This window comes from Lepus europaeus, chromosome 21, assembly GCF_033115175.1.
Source record: "Lepus europaeus isolate LE1 chromosome 21, mLepTim1.pri, whole genome shotgun sequence".
Classification (NCBI taxonomy): Eukaryota; Metazoa; Chordata; class Mammalia; order Lagomorpha; family Leporidae; genus Lepus; species Lepus europaeus.
The window spans coordinates 2,657,371-2,672,083 of NC_084847.1; the positions used below are offsets into that span (position 1 = coordinate 2,657,371).

Genomic DNA, 14,713 nt, shown 5'->3' on the forward strand with positions numbered 1-14,713 from the left:
CCCAGGAACCGTTCTTATATCATTAAATGTAGGGGGAGAGGATTTTAAAAATATTTCATGAGGGGCCAGTGCTGTGGCGTAGTGAATAAAAGCCATTGCCTGCAGTGCCGGCATCCCATATGGGCGCCAGTTCAAGTCCCGGCTGCTCCACTTCTGATCCAGCTCTCTGCTATGGCTTGAGAAAGCAGAAGATGGCCCAAGTCCTTGGGCCCCTGCACCTGCATGGGAGACCCAGAAGAAGCTCCTGGCTCCTGGCTTCGGATCAGCACAGCTCTGGCCACTGCAGCCATCTGGGAAGTGAACCAGTGGATGAAAGACCTCTCTCTCTCTCTCTCTCCTCTCTGTATACCTCTGACTTTCAAATAAATAAATATTTCAAAATAAATGAATAAATAAACAGAAACTACCTTTAAAAAAAGATTTTAAGAGCCGCTCTGCTTGGGAAGGCCTGAGCCTCTGCATTTCTGACCAGCCAGGAACTGCGGAGGCTTTGGTCTGGGGACTTCACCCGGGGCCCAGGACCTGGCCCAGTTCTTTCCAAAATGGACACTAGGAAGTGTGCGAGTTTACGAAGGTCTGGTCAGAGACAGGAACGGCTCTGGCCAAGCCCCAAGCAGGCCCCACCCCACACAACCCTGTGGGCGCCGCCCAGTGGCCTGCGATGCTGGCCACTGCCCCGAGCGCCCTGAGCCAGTCCCTGCCGCTCAGCCCTGTGGGGAAGCTCGTATAGAACAGGCCCTCCCTGGGCGCAGCCCTGCGAGGCTGAGAAGCCCGGGTCACTCGCCCAGCACAACTCCGCGTTCACGTGTGAGCATCTGCCTGGGCGGTCAGCGCCAGGGGAGACGCGAAGGCCACGGCGGGGGGAAGGGACGGGGAGGGATCTCTCAGCAGCCCCAGCGCGGGGAGGCCGCGTCGGGCAGGCCCCTCACCGTCTCTGGCACGTAGAAGAGGCTCCGGATGTTGAGCGGGGCGTCCGTCTTGTAGTGCAGGGTGTAGCGGGGCTTGTCGTAAGCCTGGGCGATGTAGCGGTAGAACTCCTCGTGCTGCTCCTCACTGACACCCTTGGGGTCCATCATCCAGATGGCCTGCAGGGGCGTGGACGGGGACAGCACGGTGGACGTGTCTTCCCCACAGCCCTGACCGGCCGCGGGCTCAGAGTCCCCTCCTGAGGACAGTGTCAGGAAAGGGATCCAGGGCGCCTGTGAGAGGCGGTGACACTGCCCACCAGCAGGTGAGCTGGGCACAGCGGCGCCCGCCCACGCAGCTGACCCCTGAAGACCTCGCACCCCGCGCAGGAAGGCAGTCAGACAACCATGTGTTAAGAGACTGTAGTTTGTGTACAACGTACAGAAACCCAGAGAGCAGTGTGGCTGCCTGGGCTGGGGGAGGGGTGATGACGGGTAGTGGTGCTCTACAGGGCGGTGGAGATGTTCTGAATGGACAGTGCCAAAGGCCACACCAATCCACAGTGACGCACACACGTGGATGGACCCTGCCTGCCTCCCCAAACCTCGTCTCTCCACAAGCAACACCCGGCCCTCACTGTGGACAGCGCCCCTCGTCTGTCTCCACAGCTGGCCCAGCCCCGGGCAGCCCAGGGTCTCACCTGCAAGGTGTTGATGCGTTTTCCGTTCAGGTACAAGGGGAAGCTGACGAAGTTACTGTACTTGGTCACCACGTCTGGAAGACAGGAGAGAAGTTCCCAGAGGCAGCTCTGGGGCGGCTCCAGAGTGAGCTCAAGCCTGCTGGGGGTGCCGCCACGTTGTGCCACTCCCCAGTGCAGAGCCTGGGGCACGGCAGGGGCACCGACAGAACGGGCAAAGAACCAGAGCACAGGGCTTTCTGGGGCACGAGCCCGGCCTCGCGTCTGGGACGGCGTCTGATGAGACACAGGAACCCCCACCCACTGGGTCCCGGGGCCTGGGCTCAGGGGACGGCATCTGATGAGACACAGGAACCCCCCACCCACTGGGTCCCGGGGGCCTGGGCTCAGGGGACGGCATCTAAGGAAACACAGGAACCCTCCACCCACTGGGTCCCGGGGGCCTGGGCTCAGGGGACGGCGTCTAAGGAAACACAGGAACCCCCACCCACTGGGTCCCGGGGGCCTGGGCTCAGGGGACGGCGTCTGATGAGACACAGGAACCCCCCACCCACTGGGTCCCGGGGGGCCTGGGCTCAGGGGACGGCGTCTGATGAGACACAGGAACCCTCCACCCACTGGGTCCCGGGGGGCCTGGGCTCAGGGGACGGCGTCTGATGAGACACAGGAACCCCCCACCCACTGGGTCCCGGGGGGCCTGGGCTCAGGGGACGGCGTCTAAGGAAACACAGGAACCCTCCACCCACTGGGTCCCGGGGGCCTGGGCTCAGGGGATGGCGTCTGATGAGACACAGGAACCCCCCACCCACTGGGTCCCGGGGGCCTGGGCTCAGGAGATGGCGTCTGATGAAACACAGGAACCCTCCACCCACTGGGTCCCGGGGGCCTGGGCTCAGGGGACGGCGTCTGATGAGACACAGGAACCCCCCACCCACTGGGTCCCGGGGGCCTGGGCTCAGGGGACGGCGTCTGATGAGACACAGGAACCCCCCACCCACTGGGTCCCGGGGCCTGGGCTCAGGGGACGGCGTCTGATGAGACACAGGAACCCCCCACCCACTGGGTCCCGGGGGCCTGGGCTCAGGGGACGGCGTCTATGGAAACACAGGAACCCCCCACCCACTGGGTCCCGGGGCCTGGGCTCAGGGGACGGCGTCTGATGAGACACAGGAACCCCCCACCCACTGGGTCCCGGGGCCTGGGCTCAGGGGACGGCGTCTAAGGAAACACAGGAACCCCCCACCCACTGGGTCCCGGGGGCCTGGGCTCAGGGGACGGCGTCTATGGAAACACAGGAACCCTCCACCCACTGGGTCCCGGGGGCCTGGGCTCAGGGGACGGCGTCTAAGGAAACACAGGAACCCCCCACCCACTGGGTCCCGGGGGCCTGGGCTCAGGGGACGGCGTCTAAGGAAACACAGGAACCCTCCACCCACTGGGTCCCGGGGGCCTGGGCTCATGGGACGGCGTCTATGGAAACACAGGAACCCTCCACCCACTGGGTCCCGGGGGCCTGGGCTCAGGAGATGGCGTCTGATGAAACACAGGAACCCTCCACCCACTGGGTCCCGGGGGCCTGGGCTCAGGGGACGGCGTCTGATGAGACACAGGAACCCCCCACCCACTGGGTCCCGGGGGCCTGGGCTCAGGGGACGGCGTCTGATGAGACACAGGAACCCCCCACCCACTGGGTCCCGGGGCCTGGGCTCAGGGGACGGCGTCTGATGAGACACAGGAACCCCCCACCCACTGGGTCCCGGGGGCCTGGGCTCAGGGGACGGCGTCTATGGAAACACAGGAACCCCCCACCCACTGGGTCCCGGGGCCTGGGCTCAGGGGACGGCGTCTGATGAGACACAGGAACCCCCCACCCACTGGGTCCCGGGGCCTGGGCTCAGGGGACGGCGTCTGATGAGACACAGGAACCCCCCACCCACTGGGTCCCGGGGGCCTGGGCTCAGGGGACGGCGTCTATGGAAACACAGGAACCCCCCACCCACTGGGTCCCGGGGGCCTGGGCTCAGGGGACGGCGTCTAAGGAAACACAGGAACCCCCACCCACTGGGTCCCGGGGGCCTGGGCTCAGGGGACGGCGTCTGATGAGACACAGGAACCCCCCACCCACTGGGTCCCGGGGGGCCTGGGCTCAGGGGACGTCGTCTGATGAGACACAGGAACCCTCCACCCACTGGGTCCCGGGGGGCCTGGGCTCAGGGGACGGCGTCTGATGAGACACAGGAACCCCCCACCCACTGGGTCCCGGGGGGCCTGGGCTCAGGGGACGGCGTCTAAGGAAACACAGGAACCCTCCACCCACTGGGTCCCGGGGGCCTGGGCTCAGGGGATGGCGTCTGATGAGACACAGGAACCCCCCACCCACTGGGTCCCGGGGGCCTGGGCTCAGGAGATGGCGTCTGATGAAACACAGGAACCCTCCACCCACTGGGTCCCGGGGGCCTGGGCTCAGGGGACGGCGTCTGATGAGACACAGGAACCCCCCACCCACTGGGTCCCGGGGGCCTGGGCTCAGGGGACGGCGTCTGATGAGACACAGGAACCCCCCACCCACTGGGTCCCGGGGCCTGGGCTCAGGGGACGGCGTCTGATGAGACACAGGAACCCCCCACCCACTGGGTCCCGGGGGCCTGGGCTCAGGGGACGGCGTCTATGGAAACACAGGAACCCCCCACCCACTGGGTCCCGGGGCCTGGGCTCAGGGGACGGCGTCTGATGAGACACAGGAACCCCCCACCCACTGGGTCCCGGGGCCTGGGCTCAGGGGACGGCGTCTAAGGAAACACAGGAACCCCCCACCCACTGGGTCCCGGGGGCCTGGGCTCAGGGGACGGCGTCTATGGAAACACAGGAACCCTCCACCCACTGGGTCCCGGGGGCCTGGGCTCAGGGGACGGCGTCTAAGGAAACACAGGAACCCCCCACCCACTGGGTCCCGGGGGCCTGGGCTCAGGGGACGGCGTCTAAGGAAACACAGGAACCCTCCACCCACTGGGTCCCGGGGGCCTGGGCTCATGGGACGGCGTCTATGGAAACACAGGAACCCTCCACCCACTGGGTCCCGGGGGCCTGGGCTCATGGGACGGCGTCTATGGAAACACAGGAACCCTCCACCCACTGGGTCCCGGGGGCCTGGGCTCATGGGACGGCGTCTATGGAAACACAGGAACCCTCCACCCACTGGGTCCCGGGGGCCTGGGCTCAGGGGACGGCGTCTGATGAGACACAGGAACCCTCCACCCACTGGGTCCTGGGGGGCCTGGGCTCAGGGGACGGCGTCTGATGAGACACAGGAACCCCCCACCCACTGGGTTCCCGGGGGCCTGGGCTCAGGGGACGGCGTCTGATGAGACACAGGAACCCCCCACCCACTGGGTCCCGGGGGCCTGGGCTCAGGGGACGGTGTCTAAGGAAACACAGGAACCCCCCACCCACTGGGTCCCGGGGGCCTGGGCTCAGGGGACGGCGTCTATGGAAACACAGGAACCCTCCACCCACTGGGTCCCGGGGGCCTGGGCTCAGGGGACGGTGTCTAAGGAAACACAGGAACCCCCCACCCACTGGGTCCCGGGGGCCTGGGCTCAGGGGACGGCGTCTATGGAAACACAGGAACCCTCCACCCACTGGGTCCCGGGGGCCTGGGCTCATGGGACGGCGTCTGATGAGACACAGGAACCCCCCACCCACTGGGTCCCGGGGGCCTGGGCTCAGGGGACGGTGTCTGATGAGACACAGGAACCCCCCACCCACTGGGTCCCGGGGGCCTGGGCTCAGGGGACGGCGTCTAAGGAAACACAGGAACCCTCCACCCACTGGGTCCCGGGGGCCTGGGCTCAGGGGACGGCGTCTGATGAGACACAGGAACCCTCCACCCACTGGGTCCTGGGGGGCCTGGGCTCAGGGGACGGCGTCTAAGGAAACACAGGAACCCCCCACCCACTGGGTCCCGGGGGCCTGGGCTCAGGGGACGGCGTCTATGGAAACACAGGAACCCTCCACCCACTGGGTCCCGGGGGCCTGGGCTCAGGGGACGGTGTCTAAGGAAACACAGGAACCCCCCACCCACTGGGTCCCGGGGGCCTGGGCTCAGGGGACGGCGTCTATGGAAACACAGGAACCCTCCACCCACTGGGTCCCGGGGGCCTGGGCTCATGGGACGGCGTCTGATGAGACACAGGAACCCTCCACCCACTGGGTCCTGGGGGGCCTGGGCTCAGGGGACGGCGTCTGATGAGACACAGGAACCCCCCACCCACTGGGTTCCCGGGGGCCTGGGCTCAGGGGACGGCGTCTGATGAGACACAGGAACCCCCCACCCACTGGGTCCCGGGGGCCTGGGCTCAGGGGACGGTGTCTAAGGAAACACAGGAACCCCCCACCCACTGGGTCCCGGGGGCCTGGGCTCAGGGGACGGCGTCTAAGGAAACACAGGAACCCTCCACCCACTGGGTCCCGGGGGCCTGGGCTCAGGGCGCCTCCAGGGCTGCTGACACCTTGCTGGGGGTATGCAGAGCCCACCACGCTGCTGAAGGCAAAGGAGAAGCCAGGAGAGGAGGAGGACGCCAGGCCCCGCCCTGTCCCTCAGGCATGGGACCTGCAGCGGCTCACCTTGCACCCGGGCCTCGTCGGAGAAGGCCTTGCAGTCCGGCTTGAGGTGCAGGATTATCTTGGTGCCAGTTTTGACTCCTGATGCTTCAGCGACTTCAAACACTCCAGAGCTGTGACACAGCAGAGAAGCACCAGGCCCCCGAGTCACTGCTTCCATACTCGCCTGGGGGCCGCCCAGCCTCTTTCCCTCAGGATCCCACAGGCAGACCCCCAGCCCCTGAGTGGACATCAGGACAGTGACTGGGAGCCGAGCGGTGCAGAGCCTCGAGGCTCCCTCGAGGGTCCCGCCTGGGCTTATGTAAGCGGAAGACAGGTGCAGGACGAAGGCAGGGCCTGGCGCAGCTCCAAATCAGACCCAGGCACCTGAGGGACAGGCTGACCTGTCCTGAGACCCTGGCAAAGGCCAGGTGCACCCTCAGGAGAGCAGAAAACCAGCGCAGGTGCAGGCCGAGGGGAAGTACCTCCCTGTATCCTTGGCCCACGCAAACTGAGCACAAAGCTCACTGAACTCACGGAAATGTTATTTTTTTTTTTTTCTGAGGGAGCCGAGAGGCTCTGCTCTGGCCAGGATGCCTCCCGCTGGGAAAGCGCACACAGCAATGCAGTTTGGGGACATCGAGGAAGTGCCGGCACCTGGCTCCAGCACCGTTCCCAGGCAGGACCACCTGGCCGAGCCCCTGTAGGACTGCCTGGTACAAAGCAGGTGTAAGGGGAGGGAGCCCAGAGAAGCGGTGCTCCCACCCCCATGGCAGCGGCTCCCTGCTCTCCCCAGGACACAGACCCAGGGCCTCAGATCTCACGCGGGGGTGTTGGGGTGGGGCCAGAATGAGCTCCCACAGCACGGGCCTCGAGGCGGCCTGCAGAGCAGCCCCAGCACCCCGTGCACGTGTGCATTTTCTGGGAACGTTTCAGTCTTTCACACTCAGGAGTAATTTCCAATTCGCCCACCAGGGGACATGGGGGACGCTGTGGGAAGTGGGCCTGTCCCTCCCTGACTCACCCATCAGAAAGCCACTGGTAACCTTGGCTCCCTGGGGCCGCTGAGCGAGAATAGACCTCAACTCGGTCAGCCACCATGAAGGCCGAGTAGAAGCCCACTCCGAACTGGCCGATGATCCTGCTGCTGGCCTCCGCCTGGCTCTGCAATGCTTCCAGAAAGGCCTGTGATGGCAGAAGCTGGTCAGAGGGTCCCCTGGGAGCTGACAGGTGGGCCCCCAGCACCTGCTCGTCTCAGCTGATCCTGAGGTCAACCACTGGGGACCTTTCTCACCCCCTGTACACATGGAGAACCAAGTCCAGAGAGGGGAAGCAGCCTACCCAGATGCCCCGTGGGGTGGCCCAGGGAAGGGGCTGTGCTACCTGGCCTTGCCTGGCAGGCCCAAGGTGCAGGGAGGAGCCCCCAGAGCCTGGCTTCATCATCCTGCCTCCGTGACGCCAAGCATTGTGGGAAAACAGCCTCACCAGGCGCAGTCGCCCCTCAGCACCCCCGGGAGACTGGTTCTGGGCGCACTCAGGACTCCAAAACCCATGGTGAAGTCCCTACACGAAACGGCACGGTGCCTGTGCAGAGCCCGCGGCGAGCCCCTGAGCTTCCTCGCTAAGCTGCTGTCTAGTGGCCGACGGCGCTGTGCGGGGACCAACGACACAAAGTCAGCTCTGCCGACGTTCAGTGCCCGTGTGCTCTTGCCTCAGGTATTCTGGATCCCCGGCTGGTGGGCTGGTGGGCTCGTGGACGTGGACCCCACAGTCTGCCCGTGCTGCTGTCTAGCACTGCAGGGCATGCAGGGATACTAATGCGAAGTCACCACCGCCCGAGACTAAGGCCAAGTAAGCACAGACGTCGGGACCCGCTGGGCCCCACGGGGCCCCGCTGACCCCAAGTGGCCTCTGAGCACCTGAGTGTGGCTGAGAAACCGAACGTCGGATTTTATTTCACTTTAATGCTTTAAATTTAAGATGCCATGGGGCCAGTACTGTGGCGTGCTGGGTAAAGCTGCCACCTGCAGTGCCGGCATCCCATATGGGCGCCGGTTTGAGTCCTGGCTGTTCCACTTCCGATCAAACTCTGCTGTGGCCTGGGAAAGCAGAAGATGGCCCACGTCCTTGGGCCCCTGCACCTGAGTGGGAGACCCGGAGGCTCCTGGCTTTGGATCAGCACAGCTCTAGCTGTTACAGCCAACTGGGGAGTGAACCAGCAGATGGAAGACCTCTCTCTCTCTCTCTCTCTCTCTGCCTCTCCTTCTCTCTGTGTATAACTGTGACTTTCAAATAAATAAACCAATCTTTAAAAAACAAAAACAAAAACAAAAAGAGGACGCCACGCAGAGCCAGGCTATTGCACAGAGCAGCCAGGCCATCCTGGCGGGAATCGCCGTGGTGGGGGTCCCGGCTGAGGTCTTCCCTTGAGAGGATCAGGCTGGACCCACAACTGTCCTGCACACACGAGGCCCCCAGAGCCACACAGAAAATTGCCAGTCACCGAGGGAGGCGCTAAGGGCCACACGGCCTCTGCCCTGGGGTGGAAGAAGACGGGCGTCCGTCCACTGGTCTCCCCCAGGGTGGCAGTCACGCCAGAGGCTGCTTCGGGCCTGCAGGGCGGCTCTGATAAGAACCATGACAGGTACAGACCTCCTGGGCAGGGCTCATGACTGACCGAGGGTCCAGGAGATTTGGCTCCGCCCACCTCCCCGACCGCACAGCTCAGGGAGCGGATGAGGAAGGGCTGCACAGAAAGGCAGCGGGGGGCACGGGGGCAGGATGGCGCGCTCTGGACTCTGACCCTACTGCCCACCCGGTCCCAGCTGGACAGAGCCGCCCCGCGCCATCCTCTGTAACAGGACAACCGCGGGACTGCCTTGAGGTCCCGTGACCGGCAACCAAAGCAGGCTCCAAGTGCTGCCCACAGCCAGGCGTCCCTGCCAGGGAGCAGTGAGGCAGGGCCACGCTTACCTTCGACCCCGACCTGGCGATGGTCCCCAGGTTGGACACCAGCTCCTCCCGGGTCATCCCGATGCCGGAGTCCTGAGGAGAGAGACCAAGTGGCGCGCTTGGCCGGGGGCCAAGCACGTATCGGATGCGAGCTCCTCTTTAGGGTGTGCAGAGAGCTCTCACAACCCAGTATGAAGAACGCGAACAACTGGATTAAAAAAGCAGAGTACGTGCACCGTTCACAAGGAAGGAAGCAAGCGGCCAGGAGCACAAGCCAGATGCCACTGCCCTCATCACCAGGAGACGCGAGCCAAGTCCACGAGTCCAGTGCACGCCGCCGGGACGGGCCCTCACTGCTCCAGCCCAGCTCCTGCAGAGGGGGCGCCTCCGCGCTGTGCCTCCCCCACAAGCCAACACCCACGGTCACAAGGAAAACACGAGACAAATCCCAAAGGAGGGACATCCCGCAAAACCCCTGCCCAGGCCCTCAACACTGCCCACAGCGTCAAAAACCAGGAAAATCGCGAAACCTCCACAGCCACGGGGAGTCAGGGAGTCGAGACGACTGGGGTAGTGGGCCAGACGGATGCACTCCTGGGACAGGACAAAGACGGTGGGGAGAAGCGAGGGAACCAGGCACACCACAGGCCTTGGGACTGGCTCACGCGTCACCACAGAACCAAGATTTTAACCCTAAGGGAAGGCGGTGTGGAGTGCGCGGCCACTCTGCTCTGAAATAAAAGGTACGGGGCGGGGCTGGGGAGCAGAGGTTAGGTCACGGCCTGGGACACCCACATCCAGTATCAGAATCGGCTCAAGCCCACACCTCCATTTCCGATCCAGCCTCCTGCCACCAACACCCCTGGGAGCAGGTGATGGCTCAAGTGCTTGGGCCCTGCCACCCACGTGGGAGACCTGCATGGAGCTTCAGGCTCCTGGCTTCGGCTTGGCCCGGCCCTGGCTGTCCCAGGCATCTGGGGAGTCAATCGACGGATGGAGGATCTTTCTGTCTCCCCACCCCCTTTCCCTCTCTCCCTCCCTCCTTCTCAGTCACTCTTTCAAGTAAATAAAAAATAGGTAGGTATTTATTTTTTTAAAAAAATAGGGGACAGGTGGGCATTGGGCTGAGCAATTAAGACTCCAGCTGAGATGCTACATGGGGGCCAGTATTATGGCACAGCGAGTTAAGCCCTGCCTGTGACAGCAGCATCGTCCATACGGGTACCAGTTCAAGTCCTGGCTGCTCCACTTCTGATCCCCCTCCCTGCTAATGTGCCTGGGAAAGCAGCAGCAGATGGCCCAAATACTCGGACCCTGGCACCCATGTGGGAGAGCTGGATGAAGCTCCTGGCTTTGGCCCAACTCAGCCGTGCCTGTTATGGCCATCAAGGGAGTGAACCAGCAGATCTAAGATTTTGTCTCTTCCTTTCTCTTTAACTCTGTCAATAAATCTTTAAAAACAAACAAAACACTGCACCCCCACCAGAGCTGCAGGGTTCACTTCCTAACAACACAGACCCTGGGAAGCAAAGGGACGACGGCTCAGGTGGCTGGGTTCCTTCCACCCACCAGGGAGACTGGACTGCTTTCTTGGCCGCTGGCTCTGACCCCAGCCCGGGCCTGGCAGTGCGGGCATTTGGAGAGTGAACCAGCTTGCGGGAGAGTTCTGTTTCTCAAATACAAAAGAAAAGAACGGAGGCAGGGAGGTGTCCGAGTTTACAGGAGCATCTGCTCAAACTGTACATAAACCTAGAACTGTTCTTTAAAAAGACAAAGCCAGCCAAGCCCTGGGACGTCAGCGGTCACAGCAGCGAGGAACAGGCCGGGGACAAGCCTCCGGACTAAGGGCCCCAGTGAGTCCTCCCTCCTGCTCAAGGAGCCCAGTCCGTAAGCGCTAAGGCAGGCAAGGATGCCCCTTCAGCTGCCCCAGCCCTGCCCACGAAGGCAATTCCACAGCCAGGGCAGTGCGTGGACACGGAGAAGCTGAGCAAACCCACTCCCAACCCAGCCTCGACAAACAGCCTCTATGCACTAAGGGGGCTTGGCTTAAACTCTCCCTCCCCAAAGAGGGAGCACATGAAGCTCCCTAACGCCCCCCTTAACTAAAACAGCCCCCTTCACAAGTGTATCGTCCATTAAATCACTGACTCACTCGGCAGTGACCTGGGAACAAGCCGGCAGGTCAGGAGCGGCGTGCAGACCTCCCCGCGCCTGTCTCCCACCTCTCCACGTGGGCCAGGAGGCAGCAGGCCCGAGAACAAGCCCCTCGGGGCCATGGCCAGAGGAATCGTGGAACTGTGGCCTTTCTTACTATTTAATCCTAGAATCCTAAAGGTTAATACAGCAATCTAAGAACTGCTTCGTGTAAAGCAGGACAGTAATCTGCAAGGTGGGCTGCTAGGAAAACTGCCCTAACAGTGTCACGGCTGCGGGGCCAGTACTGTGGTGCGGCAGGAACGCCATCGCCCGCAGTGCCAGCAGCCCACATGGCGTTGGTTTGAGTCCCAGCCGCTCCACTTCAGATCCAGCTCTCTGCTCCTGGCCTGAAAAAGCAGTAGAAGATGGCCCAAGTCCTTGGCCTCTGCACACACGTGGGAGATCCGGAAGAGGCTCTCGGCTCCAGGCTTCGGATCGCCCAGCTCTGGCCATTTGGGGAGAGAACCAGCACACAGAAGCTCACACTCTCACTCACTTGCTCTCTAATTCTGCCCTTCAAAAAAATAAATAAACCTTAAATAAAAAAAAAAAAAGAAAAGAAAAGAAAAAGAAAACACCAGTGCCACGGACTAAATGGTAACGCAGAGAAATAGGTATTATAAGTTCTTGGCCGGCGCCGCGGCTCAATAGGCTAACCCTCCGCCTGCGGCACCGGCACACCGGGTTCTAGTCCCAGTTGGGGCGTCGGATTCTGTCCCAGTTGCCCCTCTTCCAGGCCAGCTCTCTGCTGTGGCCCGGGAGTGCAGTAGAGGATGACCCAAGTGCTTGGGCCCTGCACCCCACGGGAGACCAGGAGAAGCACCTGGCTCCTGGCTTCGGATCAGCGCAGTGCGCCTGCCGCAGCGGCCATTGCAGGGTGAACCAACAGAAGGAAGACCTTTCTCTCTGTCTCTCTCTCTCTCCTGTCCACTCTGTCAAAAAAAAAAATAATAAAAATTCTTAAAAAACAATGTACAGGGGCTGGCGCCATGGCAGAGGGTTAAGCTGCGTCTACAGCACCGGCACCCAATATGCACACCAGTTTGAGTCCCAGCTACGCTGCTTCTGATCCAGCTCCCTGACAACGTGCCTGGGACAACAGCAGAAGATGGCCCAAGTGCCCTCAACCACGTGGGAGACCCAGATGGAGCTCCTGGCTCCCGGCTTCAGCGTGGCCCAGCCCTGGCTGTTGCAGCCATTTGGAGAGTAAACAGTGGATGAAAGAGCTCTCTTTCTCTCTCTTTGTAACTCTGCCTTTCAAATAAATAATGAAATCTTAAAACAAACAAAAAACCCCCAAAAAGGGGCAGGTGTTGGGGCCGGCACTGTGGCTCAGTGAGTTAAAGCTCCGGTCTGCAGTGCTGGCATCCCATATGGGTGCCGGTTCTAGTCCCGGCTGCTCTTCTTCCAATCCAGCTCTCTGCTGTGGCCTGGAAAACCAGGAGAGGATGGCCTAAGTGCTTGGGCCCCTGCACCCACGTGGGAGACCCAGAAGCTCCTGGCTCCTGATCAGCTCAGCTATGGCCACTGCAGCCATTTGGAGGGTGAACCAGCAAATGAAGACCTCTCCCCTCTCCCTCCCTCCCTCTCTCTGCCTCTCAAATAAATAAATACATCTTTTTAAAAAACGGTGGGGGGGCAGGTTTAGCCTAGTGGTTAAGATGCTCGTGTCTCCCTGCAGGGCACCTGGGTTCGGCACCCGCCTCCGGCTCCTGACTTCAGCTTCCTGCTGATGTAGACCTGGGAGGTGGGGGCGATGGTTCCCGTAACTGGGTTCCTGCCCCTCATGTGTGAGATCTGGTCTCAGCCCGGCCCAGCCCAGCCCAGCCCCAGCCACTGTGGATGTTTAGGGTGTGAACCAGACCATGGGAGCTTTCTCCATCGCTCACATAAATAAATAAAACACAGCTGAAAACATTCATAAGCCTAGGCAGAACCCCACAGGCAGCATGCGCCAGTGCTAGCAGCCCTACCTCTGGGTGCTGCAAAGCTTTCAAATTCTGTTTTCTCCGACTTAAGTGTGCTCTCCAAACGCAGGAGCACTCTTTTTACAACAAACCAAAGAGTTTCCAGGTCGTACGGACAGTCAGCGGTCTCTCACAGCCTGGGCGCACCAGAAGGCAGCTGTCACCCCCCGGAACGGGCGCAGCGGGCCGGGCCCAGTCACCCTTTGCGACCAGTGCCGGCGCCACAAGAGGCTGGCAGCCATGCGCCCCAGCGCAGAGGAGGAGCTACCTGGATGGTGATGGTGCCTTTCTCAGCGTCCGTCTGCAAGTGGATCTCCATGTCCGGCAGCGCCTGGCCGCCAGACACCAGCTTGTGCCGCAGTTTCTCCAAGGCATCACTGGCGTTGGAGATCAGCTCCCGTATGAACACCTGCAGGGGCAGGGTAGGGGTGAACAACACGGACGACGCACAGCCACCAAACACCAGGTCCCGGGGCACCGAGTCGCCCTGTCGTCAAGGCCCCTCCTCTGAACACCAACGCAGTCCCGGCTCAGCCTCGGTGGGTGCCTGCACCCTTTCAGTTCTCTCCGTCAGCCTAGCTCAGACACTGACAACACATGGGGGGCCACTTCCTTCCCAACTCCTGTGCAGGAGGACAGAGGAGCCCCACAGCCACCTCTGTGTCCCCCAGAGAGCAGAGCCTCCACCGTGACCCGGGGCAGGCGTCCTGGTGCAGACACTCAGATGCCACGCGGATGCCCATGTCCCAAACAGAGGGCCAGGGCCGAGTGCCAGCTCCCAATTCCGGTGTCCTGGGCGGCAACAGATGATGGCTCAAGCAACTTGGGTACCTGCCGCCCACGTGGGACACCTGGACTCAGTCCCCAGCGCCCAGGTCTGGCCTGGCCCAGACTCAGCTGCCGCAGACATTTAGGGAGCGAACCAGCAGATGGCAGAGCTGCCTCTGGGATTAATCAATTCAATAAATAACTGGCAAAGCCCAATTAATTCCCAGAGTGGATCTGGCCCAGAAAATCATCTGGACACATTTCTCCACGAAACCCACACACTTTGTAGAAACGCTGCTGTGTGCTCAGGGCCAGGGCCTGTGGAGGGGAGCCGCAGACCCCGGCAGCTCACCGTTCGCCGCTTCCTCGGACGACAGAAAGGGGGCTGGCTAAGGACACCCCGCGGGCCCATACCTCCTTTTCTGAGTACAAGGAACGGGCAACGATGTCCAAAAGCTGCTTGGTCTCTGCCTGGAACTCGTGTTTGGAAACAGAACCTGGTAATGAATCACAGACATGGCTTAGTTCGTTTTCATGGAAGACCACGCTGTGTAACGTCAGCAACATTTTTTATGAGAATGAACCTAAGAGACATGGACAAACTCGACCTCCCAAAGCACCACAGTCC

The 14,713-nt window shown here is 62.1% G+C and overlaps 1 protein-coding gene across 1 annotated transcript in view; it reads right to left on the bottom strand.

The window, feature by feature from the left end:
• The window catches only part of TRAP1 (TNF receptor associated protein 1), a 51,682-nt gene that overhangs the window by 12,017 nt on the left and 24,952 nt on the right, over nt 1–14,713 (bottom strand). The window contains exons 3-9 of the mRNA XM_062180164.1: nt 14,500–14,582; nt 13,586–13,726; nt 9,176–9,247; nt 7,227–7,387; nt 6,227–6,336; nt 1,607–1,680; nt 930–1,085 (exon numbers count right to left, since the gene is read on the bottom strand). Coding sequence (XP_062036148.1) covers nt 930–1,085; nt 1,607–1,680; nt 6,227–6,336; nt 7,227–7,387; nt 9,176–9,247; nt 13,586–13,726; nt 14,500–14,582 — 797 coding nt within the window. The remainder of the gene's footprint in view (nt 1–929; nt 1,086–1,606; nt 1,681–6,226; nt 6,337–7,226; nt 7,388–9,175; nt 9,248–13,585; nt 13,727–14,499; nt 14,583–14,713) is intronic.